The sequence below is a fragment of the Bombina bombina genome, chromosome 3 (genome assembly GCF_027579735.1).
Source record: "Bombina bombina isolate aBomBom1 chromosome 3, aBomBom1.pri, whole genome shotgun sequence".
In the NCBI taxonomy this organism is placed as follows: domain Eukaryota; kingdom Metazoa; phylum Chordata; class Amphibia; order Anura; family Bombinatoridae; genus Bombina; species Bombina bombina.
Genome location: NC_069501.1, coordinates 186,047,788 through 186,062,227, shown reverse-complemented (window position 1 = coordinate 186,062,227; position 14,440 = coordinate 186,047,788). Strand labels below are relative to the sequence as shown.

At 39.0% G+C, this 14,440-nt stretch overlaps 1 protein-coding gene across 3 annotated transcripts in view; it reads right to left on the bottom strand.

The window, feature by feature from the left end:
- Positions 1-1,811: 1,811 nt before the first annotated feature.
- ARL6 (ADP ribosylation factor like GTPase 6) overlaps positions 1,812-14,440 on the bottom strand; it is a 474,277-nt gene continuing 461,648 nt past the window's right edge. For all 3 annotated transcript variants that reach the window (XM_053706042.1, XM_053706044.1, XM_053706043.1), the window contains one exon: positions 1,812-1,890. In XM_053706042.1, the coding sequence (XP_053562017.1) occupies positions 1,865-1,890 (26 nt within the window). In that variant the 3' untranslated portion in view covers positions 1,812-1,864. The remainder of the gene's footprint in view (positions 1,891-14,440) is intronic.

Genomic DNA, 14,440 nt, shown 5'->3' with positions numbered 1-14,440 from the left:
CCAAACGTTTAGAATTAGTATCAAGAGGACCAGAATCCTCTATTTCTAAAGCAATTAGAACTTCTTTAAGTAAAGAACGAATAAATTCCATTTTAAATAAATATGAAGATTTATCAGCATCAACCTCTGAGACAGAATCCTCTGAACCAGAAGAGTTATCAGAATCAGAATGATGATGTTCATTTAAAAATTCATCTGTAGGGAGAGAAGTTTTAAAAGATTTTTTACGTTTACTAGAAGGAGAAATAACAGACATAGCCTTCTTTATGGATTCAGAAACAAAATCTCTTATGTTATCAGGAACATTCTGCACCTTAGATGTTGAAGGAACTGCAACAGGCAATGGTACTTTACTAAAGGAAATATTATCTGCTTTAACAAGTTTGTCATGACAATCAATACAAACAACAGCTGGAGGAATAGCTACCAAAAGTTTACAGCAGATACACTTAGCTTTGGTAGATCCAGCACTAGACAGCGATTTTCCTGTAGTATCTTCTGACTCAGATGCAACGTGAGACATCTTGCAATATGTAAGAGAAAAAACAACAACATATAAAGCAAAATTGATCAAATTCCTTAAATGACAGTTTCAGGAATGGGAAAAAATGCCAAAAAAACAAGCTTCTAGCAACCAGAAGCAATGAAAAATGAGACTTAAATAATGTGGAGACAAAAGCGACGCCCATATTTTTTAGCTCCAAATAAGACGCCCACATTATTTGGCGCCTAAATGCTTTTTTTTTTGGCGCCAAAATGACGCCACATCCGGAACGCCGACATTTTTGGCGCAAAATAACGTCAAAAAATGACGCAACTTCCGGCGACACGTATGACGCCGGAAACGGAAAAGAATTTTTGCGCCAAAAAAGTCCGCGCCAAGAATGACGCAATAAAATGAAGCATTTTCAGCCCCCGCGAGCCTAACAGCCCACAGGGAAAAAAGTCAAATTTTTGAAGGTAAGAAAAAATGATTAAATCAAATGCATTATCCCAAATATGAAACTGACTGTCTGAAAATAAGGAAAGTTGAACATTCTGAGTCAAGGCAAATAAATGTTTGAATACATATATTTAGAACTTTATAAACAAAGTGCCCAACCATAGCTTAGAGTGTCACAGAAAATAAGATTTACTTACCCCAGGACACTCATCTACATGTTTGTAGAAAGCCAAACCAGTACTGAAACGAGAATCAGCAGAGGTAATGGTATATATAAGAGTATATCGTCGATCTGAAAAGGGAGGTAAGAGATGAATCTCTACGACCGATAACAGAGAACCTATGAAATAGACCCCGTAGAAGGAGATCACTGCATTCAAATAGGCAATACTCTCCTCACATCCCTCTGACATTCACTGCACGCTGAGAGGAAAACCGGGCTCCAACTTGCTGCGGAGCGCATATCAACGTAGAATCTAGCACAAACTTACTTCACCACCTCCATCGAAGGCAAAGTTTGTAAAACTGAATTGTGGGTGTGGTGAGGGGTGTATTTATAGGCATTTTGAGGTTTGGGAAACTTTGCCCCTCCTGGTAGGAATGTATATCCCATACGTCACTAGCTCATGGACTCTTGCTAATTACATGAAAGAAATGTAAATAATTTAATAAGTTAAAAAGTGAAATCTTGCTATTATATACAGCTGTCAGTTTAAAATTCACAATTTTAAAAAAACATCACAATAATTTTATAGCTTTCACTATTCACAGATCTTTTTACAAAACAAGTACCTGAGGATCTAACTCAAATAAAATGACCTTTGTTGGACCAAGTGAATTATTAGGGATAAGACAGTAAACTAGCGCATCTTTTGGTCCATATTTATTTATTATGATAGTATATATTATTCTATTATCTTCTTAGGTCTTCACTGCCTGGATTTGATCTGAAAGAAACAAGGGAATATCATTAGAAGTCTAATTTTACCAATGTTTTTCATACAGTATAAAAATGCATGAATTAAAATCTTTAAATTTAAAAAAGGAGAACTTAATTTACCTTTCCTGTGTTCAAAAAGAAAGATTTGTTACTATATTTTTAAAGGTGCATAATAGATGGTCTAAACATAAAAGATTAAAATAAATAAATACATAGCATTAAGGGGACATAATACCCATATACTAAATCACATGAAAGTGATTCAACATAACTGTAAATACCTGACAGGAAAATATCACCTAAACATCTCCATGTAAAAAAAGAAATTTTAGCTCAAAATTTCTACAGCTCACAATAGTAAGTGCTCTGTGAATGAACAGTTATTCTACAGTTACTGTCAGCTGCATGTTGAGAGAAAAAAAAAAAAACAGCAGCAGCCAATCAGCTTCATCAGTGCTAATGTCACACTTTGCTTTACTGTGATCTCATGAGTTTTTGCCTAAAGGGACACAAAACCATTTTTTTTCTTTCATGATTCAGATACAGCATGCACTTTTAAATAAGTTTCCAATGTATTTCTATTATCTAATTTAATTATCTTTGTATCCTTTGTTGAAAACTATACCTAGGTTGGTGTAGAAGCTGCTTATTGGTGGCTGCACAAATATGCCCCTTGTCATTGGCTTTTAGCTAGCTCCCAGTAGTGCATCGCTGCTATATATGATCTAGGATCATGAAAATTTTGGACTTCATGTCCCTTTAAATCTACCTAGATTCATTGTAAACTTCCTTAAACTGAGGAGGGAAATAACATGACTGTGTGTGCACATGCCAGATGCATGTTCCCTTGCAAGTCCTGGGACTAGCAACTTTATTGGATGCTTAAAGTCTCTTTACAATGGGATGTGGCTAATGAAGAAATTTTGAGGTCAAATGTCCTTCCTTTTTAACATAAAAGGTGTGCAGGTGATATTTTCTAGTCAGCTTTTTACAGATATGCTGTATCACTTTCAAGTGCTTCAACATTTGGGTATTTGTCCCTTTAATATGAATTGATTAGGGAAGTTAAAGAGGTCTAATGATAAATAGCTTATAAAGCAAATAGGTATGTTTCCAGAATGCCTAACCTGACTGAGGCTAAGATACAATGTTTTAACAACTCTTGAGGATATTCTTAAAAGTGTGGCATATTTATTACATATCACTTAGAATCCTATAAGTTAGTACATAACACTAAAATAGGTAAAAAAACAGGTATTAAAAACAGACTAAAAACATGGATCCATGCATACATTAAATAATCTAAACCTTTGTGCACAAGGTATAGGGCCTTGATTTTTTAGGCTCTGACTGATGTGTAAGGCTTACACAATGGCTGTTTATCCTCTGGCCGAAATGCGTTGACCGATTATCTGGTAAGCCTTATTCATAATTTTCACTTAAACCCAAACAAACTACACTATTCCAACTTCTTTCACAGAAGTATTCACCAAAGAGCTGCACAGCCTTCTGGGAATCTGGATATCCATTTGAGGTCTCAGCAGTAGGACTGCAGACTCTCATCACAAAGATTTGAAAGGAATTTGTACCTAACCTGAAACACTTGCACATTCTTTATATATTTATATATTTTTATATTTCAATTTTTTTTCTTTTTTTCACATGTTTAATTTTTAATTTTTTATATCAGTATTCTGATATTAGCATTTTTTTTATATCAGTTCTTCACACTTTAACACTGGTTTGGACTCAATTGGAAGTTTATTTTGAAAGTTTCACTATCTTTGGGATTTACAATTTTCACACATTTTTTCACCGTTCGATTCAGCTGTACTTCTCAATTTATCACCACAAGATATACATTAATCGGACACTTCAAGGATGGTATTACAGATTACACAGTGAGCACACATTTTGGATACAATAGGAGTGGCTCAGTGCTACACCAGGCTAAGGATAAACAGCCATCGTGTAAGCCTTACACATCAGTCACAGAGCCTAAAAAATCAAGGCCCTATACCTTGTGCACAAAGGTTTAGATTATTTAATGTATGCATGGATCCATGTTTTTAAACCTGTTTTTACCTTTTACCTTTTAAAGTGTTATGTACTAACTTATAGGATTCTAAGTGATATGTTATAAATATGCTACACTTTTAACAATATCCTCAAGAGTTGTTAAACATTGTATCCTAGCCTCTGTCAGGTTAGGCGCTCTGGAAACATACCCATTTGCTTTAGATCCTTACTTCACTTCTAGGAGTCAACACACCCGGAGCTTATAGGATACACCACATAGGCGCTAGGTTTTTACATAGAACTCTCAGATAAATAGCTTATATTAAGAGATTTAATAAAGCTGTAGATAAAAGCAAACATTTTTCTTTTAACACGACATTAGGATAACAAGTTGTTATAATCTCAACTTGAAGAGAAATAGAGGTAATAGGGACAAGTACGCTCACTGAATTAAAAAAATGCCTGGGGTATGCGAGGATATTCTGAGAGCAGAGACTACACTTCAGAAAGAAATAGACACTCTACTAAATAAGCCATCAAAAACTGTTTTGAAACCTTTGCCAATGTTATCTGGCCTAATAAAGCAGCTGTCATGCCTCTAAATTAGGGATCAACAAATGAGCACTAGGACACCATGTAAAATGACATTTTTGCTAAAAAATAATGGGCTTACAGCTATTTATCGCCCTCTTGTGGGTGCACCAGCACAGCACAATGACAATTTTATCAGGCAGCCAGGCACAGCCTTTTCCTACTTGTTTCTTCCTTCAGCTCCTGACACATAGTACTGTGTCTCTGTAACCAACTCCAGGACCCACAAAGGTAAGAAACACACACCTGAACATACCATGAAAACTTAAAAATATCTGGCTATTAGATTCTGTTGTGCCCTCTCAGGCATCCGGGAGATTAACAGGAGTCTTTTCTGGTTACAAATGGAAACACCTTCTGTGCATACTTGTAGTTCAATTAACTAAATTGCAAATGTGGATAAAAAATCCATACGTTTCTACAACATTATTTAAGAGCAACTTACCATATGCAATTGCCTTATAAAAAACAAAACAAAAAAACAAATAAATATTGTATGAAATGTTAAACACCCCATACACATACTTCAATGAGACTGAAACATGTATTCTGTATGTCTGTAAAGAGAGCAAAATTGTTGTCATCCCACCCACATATAATTGTAACTTTGAAAATCAGTTTAGGACTTGCTAGGGCATATCTAAAGCAGCCAGCCAGCCAGCCCTTCATGAGGATGCCCACATAGTACAGTAAAGTTTCAGAATGTGGGAACATTCTATTTTATCTGGTGAGAATTAGAAAACTCATAAGTGATTTCACCCAATACTGGGATTAACAGAAATTGCAGTTTCCTAAAATATACAAAGTACAATTCATACTTCATAGATTGCAAGCATTGTTGAGCCATGATTATTCATGTCTTTCCTGATCATAGCCCATCAATGACATTTATTTCCAAGTTATATTTTCAATAAATAATTATACAAAAGTGAGATTCAAAAGATATATTGTGCAACAATCAACCGAAGACCAAGTCTGACATCTGGTGGTGTTTGCTGAGCATTGTACTGTGGGAAAAAGCTTGGAATAGAAGATGTTCTAATGAAATCTTTAATCATATGTAGAGTGTGTGTATGATTTGGACTAGTTGTCCAAACATACTCTGCCCCTCAGCTATCTCTCGCTCTCCCCCTCTAAGGTCTCATTATGTATCAGTACACAACATCGCATTGTCATGATTACTCTGTTAAAGAGAGCAGGTCATATGAAAAATAATTAGCTAGAATTCTCCGTTTTATGTTTCAGTTGCCAAGTATGTTCAGGAGATTTTGCCACCACTATTATAATACAAACTACACTCTTTTACGTGTTTTTCATTGTTCCTTAAACCTATTTTTCCTCCTGCTAGGGAATTTTATTTTGCTATGGATATTTCCTGTCCTTGACTCCTATCCATTGAAGCATGTATCAGAGGCAGTGTGGCTTTGCAACTAGATTGATGCATTAAATAACTCCTTTATAAACAGACTACAAATATAAAGGTTGTGGTTGATTTTCCTTAGTTTCATCTAAAAAGGCCATTTCAAAATTATACTTTTTTTTTTTAACAGTATGTTCCTATCTTGAATAAACAAACGTTTCTTTAGACTTTTCCCTCTCCACTAACAGAGCTGTGAGACTTGGGTTATTAGTGACCATCAGTAGGAAATACACAGTTGATGCTGCTTAATTTGTTTCAAAACAACTTAAATTGTCCCTTTACATATAAAGGCAAAGACAACAAAATCAAGTTTCATTGAATACTTTTATGGATAAGCCAAGAAAAGAGAGAGGAAAAAAAGGGAAACAAAAAAAATATGAAAAAGGAACCTTTAGGAGCACCAGATAACAACATTACTTTTCCAAAATATGTGTGAGAGACAAACACTCAATGCAGGTTGGAAGTGAGCAGAATAGGATTGCTTTGCGACCTTTATAAAGAGAGGCAGGTATTTTATCTTCTCAAGCAGTAGAAACATCTGTAGCTGAGTGCACCTTTAGACAAAAGCTGTTACACCTGGCCAGGCCAATGCACTCCACAGTCCATTTAATCACTGATTTAACTACCATAAAATCTTCCCTTGTTATTTTAAAGTATCACCTGCAGATGCTCAGTCATTATTCAGTCTTATCTGTGACAAACATAAGTACAAAAACCATGTAGAAGAATAGTTGCTTTTCATAGTTTTTATCTCCAGGGTCAAAAAAAGCCTGTGAAATGACATTGTGTAAAGGGACACTGGACCCAATTTTTTTCTCTCTCATGATTCAGATAGAGCATGCCATTTTAATAAAATTTCTAATGTATTCCTATTATCAATTTATCTTCGTTCTCTTGCTATCTTTATTTGAAAAAGCAGGAATGAAAGCTTTGGAGCCGGCCTATTTTTTGTTCAGTACCCTGGAAAGGGCTTGCTGATTGGTGCCTGCATTTAGCCATCCAATCAGCAAGCGCAACCCAGGTTCTCAACATAAAATGGGCAGGCTCTGAAGCTTTTATTCCTGCTTTTTCAAATAAAGATAGCAAGAGAAACGAAGAAAAATTGATAATAGAAGTAAATTAAAAAGCTGCTTAAAAATGCCTGCTCTATCTGAATCATGAAAGAAAAAATGTGGGTTTAATATCCCTTTAAGAATAAAGTCCGTTATTTTATGATATAAAACACAATACACTCAGAAGCTTCTGCACTCTTATTGTGGTAAAGTATGAGAAAAGATGTATTTGCTAGAAGAAAATATATTTTTAGTTTAAGGATCAAAGATAAACATCTAGCAAAGATTCAATAGGATGCAACATAATAATGAGCAACAAAAAATAAACGTCCTAAGGATGCACCATCCTTCAAATGTAAGGCTTGATGTGAGGCATAGCTGGAGCATGCCCACTTCACATCAGATGCTTCTAATAATTGATAAACATGCAAAGAGAACACGCAATTCCCTCGTTAAACTGGATGATTCTTAGAAAGTTATTCAGAAGAACTCAAAGAAGAGGCAAAATAATGCCAACATGGAAGGCCTATAACCACTACTGCAACATATCCAGTCCAGAGGATGGAGGAAAAACAGAATTTATGCTTACCTGATAAATTACTTTCTCCAACGGTGTGTCCGGTCCACGGCGTCATCCATTACTTGTGGGAAATATTCTCCCCCACAGGGAAAGGCAAGGAGAGCACACAGCAAGAGCTGTCCATATAGCTCCCCCTCTGGCTCCGCCCCCCAGTCATTCGACCGACGGTTAGGAGAAAAAGGAGAAACTATAGGGTGCCGTGGTGACTGTAGTGGATAAAGAAAAAATTTTTCAACCTGATTAGGAAACCAGGGCGGGCCGTGGACCGGACACACCGTTGGAGAAAGTAATTTATCAGGTAAGCATAAATTCTGTTTTCTCCAACATTGGTGTGTCCGGTCCACGGCGTCATCCATTACTTGTGGGAACCAATACCAAAGCTTTAGGACACGGATGAACAAATCAGGTTACCTAAATGGAAGGCACCACGGCTTGCAAAACCTTTCTCCCAAAAATAGCCTCCGAAGAAGCATAAGTATCAAATTTGTTTAAAAAATTAGTCATTCTTTTGCCTAAGAAAGGAAGAGGTGTAAACACCACAAACTCCTCACCATCCCCGTGGAGATGCTACTTGTTCAGAGCGGAAAGGAGAATGACTGGGGGGCGGAGCCAGAGGGGGAGCTATATGGACAGCTCTTGCTGTGTGCTCTCCTTGCCTTTCCCTGTGGGGGAGAATATTTCCCACAAGTAATGGATGACGCCGTGGACCGGACACACCAATGTTGGAGAAATGTATATCAGATGATAAAAAAAATTCAAAGAATTTGCAGGGAATTCCTGCAACTCCCTTGTGAGAAGAAAATTGTGACACAAACACATTTCCATGTCCAATATGAAGGGAAAAGATCCCTGAGTAAATGCCAAATACCTGTTTTAAAGTGAAGCTCAATTTTCAGCAATGAGTGCCCGGTTTTTAAAAATACTTTTAAAAACAGGGGAACTTTCATTGATGAAAATTTACATTGCACCGGATTTGTAGAAATACTTACCTTTTACTTCTGCAAACCCGGATCGGCGATCCCAGCCTCAGTTCCTCTGTACTGACGTCAGAAATGACAAAACCGGCTTCCTCCAATTATGGCTTGCACCCCAGAGCGTCCAACTCGTGATGCCCGGCTGTGATTGGAGGAAGTCGGTTTCGTCATTGTTGTGGTTGTACAGCAGGAAGAAGAAGGCGGGAATCATCGATCCGGCTTTGCAGAAGTAAAAGGTAAGTATTTCTACAAATCCGGTGCAATGCAAATTTTCATCAATGACAGTGCCCCTGTTTTTAAAAGTATTTTTAAAAACCGGGCACTCATTGCTGAAAATTGACCTTCACTTTAAGTTGCAATCAGGAAGAGAAAAAAAAAAATCTAAAAAGCCCATCTTACTTAGTCGTGCAGATTCTTGAAGTGGGTACTTTTGTAGATACAAAATAGGAAAAGAGAAATAAATATTTTAATGTAGAAACTTGAAGACGAGATTTATAAAGATGCATCCTACAGATATATAAATACAGGGAGGGCCCTTTGCCGGATTTATTAACAAAAAAGTAAGAAGTGATTTCATCTTGAACTTATGAACATTCAAATTTAAAATTTTCAGATCCATTACAGACAGACAGACTTCTCTCTTCTAAACACATTTTAAACATTTATTTTAATTGGAAACAATTTTTACATTTAATATTTATGATACTTTATTTTATTAAATACAGTATGTTTGTATATATTGTACTTTTAATGTTTTTATTTTTTATTACTTATATTATTTTTGTTTGTAGTCCTAACACTTTTCTCAAGCTTAATACATAACTAACCACTTAACATTAGAGCAATGTTTAGCTTGGGTGCTCTATTCATTTAAAGTATAGGGTGCGCTAAACAAAATGTTGGGCGCACTGTAATTCTCTGGTATTATGGACTTGTAATAATATAATTTATGTTTACCTGATAAATTTCTTTCTTTCATGGTGGTGAGAGTGCACAATTCCATACTCCTGGGAATTATACTTCTGACCACTAGGAGGAGGCAAAGATCTTAAAACTCCCAGAGCCCTTAAAACCCCTCCCACATTACTGGAAATTACTCTGATGTATAGCCAAGCCAGAAAAGACGGTAGGAAAATAAAATAAAACTAATGCATTCATTACTTTTGGGAAATACTGAACCTGGCCAACAGGAGGAGGCAGAGACACCCCAGCTAAAGACTCTCCCCGTACAGAAGAAAAGAAAATGATCAGGTAAGCATAATTTAAGTTTTTTTTATCTTCCTAAACGGGGAGAGTCCACAGCTGTATTAATTACTTTTGGGAAATCAATACCCAAGCTTATAGAGGACACTAAATGCAAATGGGCACGGAAAAAAAGGCGGCCCATTCTGATGGCACCATAGCCTGACACAACCCAGATTCACGCTAACTTCAAAACTACTTCAATAGAGACAGGAAGCACAAAAACATGGAAGGAGGACAAGGTAACCACCCATCATTTAGAACCATAAGGATCCCAGTTAGAAATCACTCTAAATTCTGGACTCCAGTGAGCACAAAAACCTCTGAGGAGACACAAGTCTCACTCTCCAGAAGCACACAAAGAAAAATATCTCCATGAAGAATGGCAAGGGAAACAACAAACAAAACTCCAACACCACATTCTCCCTAACTGAAAGAAGGGCAGAATCAAATAAGAAGGTCCGAAAGAACCTCCATATACAATCCGAAGATTCAAGGACAAAACAGAGAGAGAAGCCCCTAGCACAACTGGAAAAAGAGCAGCTACTAGGCTGCAAGAGGACAAAGTCCCGCATAAAACACACTACCGACGGAGGAAAGCAAGAAAGGAAAAATTTTAGATCACCTCCTACATGGATCCAAAAGGAACCAATGTAAAGCCTGAACCAGAACCGGAGTCCCAGAAGGACAAAAGGTAGAACAAGACTACCTTACCATAGACAGCTAACTAGCACAGAGAAACTGAACACCCATAGGTCAGAAAAAAATGCGGGAGCAGAACAGGAACGGAATAGTAACAACCGTTGACGCCACAAACTAAAGCCACAGGCTTTCATCGGATAGGAAGTCAGACTAAACATCAAACCATAGTAACGAGCCAACCGAGTAGCAAGAAAACTTACGCCAGGACATTCCTGTCAAGGAACAAGAAAAAAACTCAGAAAGCAGGGCAGGCCAATTCCCCCCCTACTAGAAAACAGGGTAAGGGAGGACAACCCCCTGACCAAAAGAAAGAACCAACTATACGTCAAGGAAAGGTTCCCACTGCAAGGCCTCCCAACCTAAGAAAGGATTTTTCGGGAGACAAGATATGTGGTCGATGCCCAAACAGAGCAGTCAGAATATCTGACCCCTACTCCGAGCAAACAGTCCTATCACAGAAGCGACCCAAGGACAAGAGAGATTAAAACATCCCAGAATCGACGAGGCAGTGATCAGATAATGAATCTCCAACCACGATTTCCTAAGAAAAGGAAGCAGGAAGGAGGCACAACATCCAGAGAAACTAACTCTGGATCAAGGATACCTATCCTCATTACCTTTCAGAAACCCGAAGGGAAGGTACACTGCAGACAAGAGAAGCCCTCGGGCTAATGAAGGAAAACTACCTCTGGGGGAGCCAATTGTATAAGCACAGCAGAACAGATCCTTCCAACTAGAAGGAAAACAGGGAAACCCAGGAACATTCCAGTAATGAAATTCCCAGAAAAAAACCCTCCATCTCTCCAGAAGCGAGAAAGGGAACCGCCTCAGTAGGAACAAGGAGATTTCCCCCTACTGAATGCCGGACCGATCCAAGAGTATAAAATCCTGAAAACAAAATAACCGAAATGCCAAGTCAAAGACAAGGATTAGGTTAAGAAACCAGACCCCCAAAACCGGGAGCCGGATCAAAACCAAAAGCCTTGTGGAACAACCACAAAGTTACCTGGAAATGAAAATTGCACCAAAGAGGATGCATCCCATACCCCCATGGGGTCTTGAATTCTTATCTCATATGATCTATCCAAGTGGCTATCCACTCAGCCCCAAAGGGCTTCTAAGATAACACCCACAAAGTAAGTCCGCAGACAAAGGAAGGACCCAAAGAGATCAGAACTCCATGAGTGAGGGAACACAACAGTCTCTAAAGATCCAGTCTGGAACAGCCCTCAGAAAACCTAAAGTGCAAGGAGTTAACGAATGAACGAGACTCCTAAAACTCCTATCGGTTGATGGCAAGAGAGACTGCATAAGAAGTATATAGCATCCAAAAAAACAAAATTTATGCTTACCTGATAAATTTATTTACCTTGTGGTGTATCCAGTCCACTGATCATCCATTACTTGTGGGATATTCTCCTTCCCAACAGGAAGCTGCAAGAGGATCACCCACAGCAGAGCTGTCTATATAGCTCCTCCTCTAACTGCCACTCCCAGTCATTCGACCGAAGACAAGCAAGAGAAAGGAGAAACCATAGGGTGCAGTGGTGACTGTAGTTTAAAAATAAAACACACCTGCCTTAAAATGGCAGGGCGGGTCGTGGACTGGATACACCACAAGAGAAATAAATTTATCAGGTAAGCATAAATTTTGTTTTCTCTTGTAAGGTGTATCCAGTCCACGGATCATCCATTACTTGTGGGATACCAATACCAAAGCTATAGGACACGGATGAAGGGAGGGACAAGGCAGGTGCTTAAACGGAAGGCACCACTGCCTGCAAGACCTTTCTCCCAAAAATAGCCTCCGAAGAAGCAAAAGGATCAAATTTATAGAATTTTGAAAAGGTATGAAGCGAAGACCAAGTCGCCGCCTTACAAATCTGTTCAACAGAAGCCTCATTTTTAAAAGCCCATGTGGAAGCTACCGCTCTAGTAGAATGAGCTGCAATCCTTTCAGGAGGATGCTGGCCAGCAGTCTCATAAGCTAAGCGTATTATACTCCTTAGCCAAAAAGAAAGAGAAATTGCCGAAGCCTTTTGGCCTCTCCTCTGTCCAGAGTAGACAACAAACAATGCAGATGTTTGACGAAAATCTTTAGTAGCTTGTAAATAAAACTTTAAAGCACGAACCACGTCAAGATTGTGTAAAAGACGTTCCTTCTTTGAAGAAGGATTAGGACACAGTGACGGTACAACAATCTCCTGATTGATATTTTTATTAAATACCACCTTAGGTAGAAAACCAGGTTTGGTATGTAACACTACCTTATCTGAATGAAAAATGAGATAAGGGGAATCACATTGTAAAGCAGATAACTCTGAAACTCTTCGAGCCGAGGAGATAGCTACTAAAAACAAAACTTTCCAAGATAAGAGCTTAATATCTATGGAATGCAAAGGTTAAAACGGAACCCCTTGAAGAACCTTAAGAACTAAATTTAAACTCCAAGGCGGAGCAACAGGCACAGGCTTGATTCTGACTAAAGCCTAACAAAACGCCTGCACGTCTGGAACCTCAGCCAGATGTTTGTGCAAAAGAATAGACAGAGCAGAAATCTGTCCCTTTAAGGAACTCGCCGACAAACCCTTCTCCAATCCATCTTGTAGAAAAAATAATATCCTAGGAATCCTGACCTTACTCCATGAGTAACCCTTGGATTCACACCAATGAAGATATTTACACCATATCTTATGATAGATTTTCCTGGTGACAGGCTTTCGCGCCTGTATTAAGGTATCAATGACCGACTCGGAGAAACCGCGCTTTGATAAAATCAAGCATTCAATCTCCAAGCAGTCAGCGGTAGAGAAATTAGATTTGGATGGTTGAAAGGACTCTGAAGTAGAAGGTCCTGTCTCAGAGGCAGAGTCCATGGTGGAAAGGATGACACGTCCACCAGATCTGCATACCAAGTCCTGCGTGGCCACGCAGGTGCTATCAAAATCATTGATGCTTTCTCCTGCTTGATCTTGGCAATCAGACGAGGGAGCAGAGGAAATGGTGGAAACACATAAGCCAGGTTGAAGGACCAAGGCACTGCTAGAGCATCTATCAGCGCTGCCTTGGGATCCCTGGACCTGGATCCGTAACAAGAAAGCTTGGCGTTCTGGCGAGACGCCATGAGATCCAGTTCTGGTTTGCCCCAACGTTGAATCAACTGTGCAAACACCTCCGGATGGAGCTCCCACTCCCCCGGATGAAAAGTCTGTCGACTTAGAAAATCCGCCTCCCAGTTCTCTACTCCTGGGATATGGATAGCTGATAGGTGGCAAGAGTGAATCTCTGCCCAATGAATTATCTTTGAAACCTCCAACATCGCTAGGGAACTCCTTGTTCCCCCTTGATGGTTGATGTAAGCTACAGTCGTGATGTTGTCCGACTGAAATCTGATGAACCTCACTGCCGCTAGCTGAGGCCAAGCCTGAAGAGCATTGAATATCGCTCTTAGTTCCAGAATGTTTATCGGAAGGAGAGCCTCCTCCTGAGTCCAGGACCCCTGAGCCTTCAGAGAGTTCCAGACTGCCCCCCAGCCCAGAAGGCTGGCATCTATTGTTACTATTGTCCAATCTGGCCTGCGGAAGGTCATACCTTTGGACAGATGGACTCGAGATAGCCACTAGAGAAGAGAATCCCTGGTCTCTTGATCCAGATTTAGTAGAGGGGACAAATCTGTGTAATCCCCATTCCACTGACTGAGCATGCAGAGTTGCAGCAGTCTGAGATGTAGGCGGGCAAACGGAACTAAGTCCATTGCCGCTACCATTAAGCCAATTACTTCCATACACTGAGCCACCGAAGGGCGAGAAGTAGAATAAAGAACACGGCAGGAATTTAGAAGTTTTGACAACCTGGCCTCTGTCAGGTAAATCCTCATTTCTACAGAATCTATCAGAGTTCCCAGGAAGGAAACTCTTGTGAGAGGGGATAGAGAACTCTTCTTTTCGTTCACTTTCCACCCATGAGACCTCAGGAAT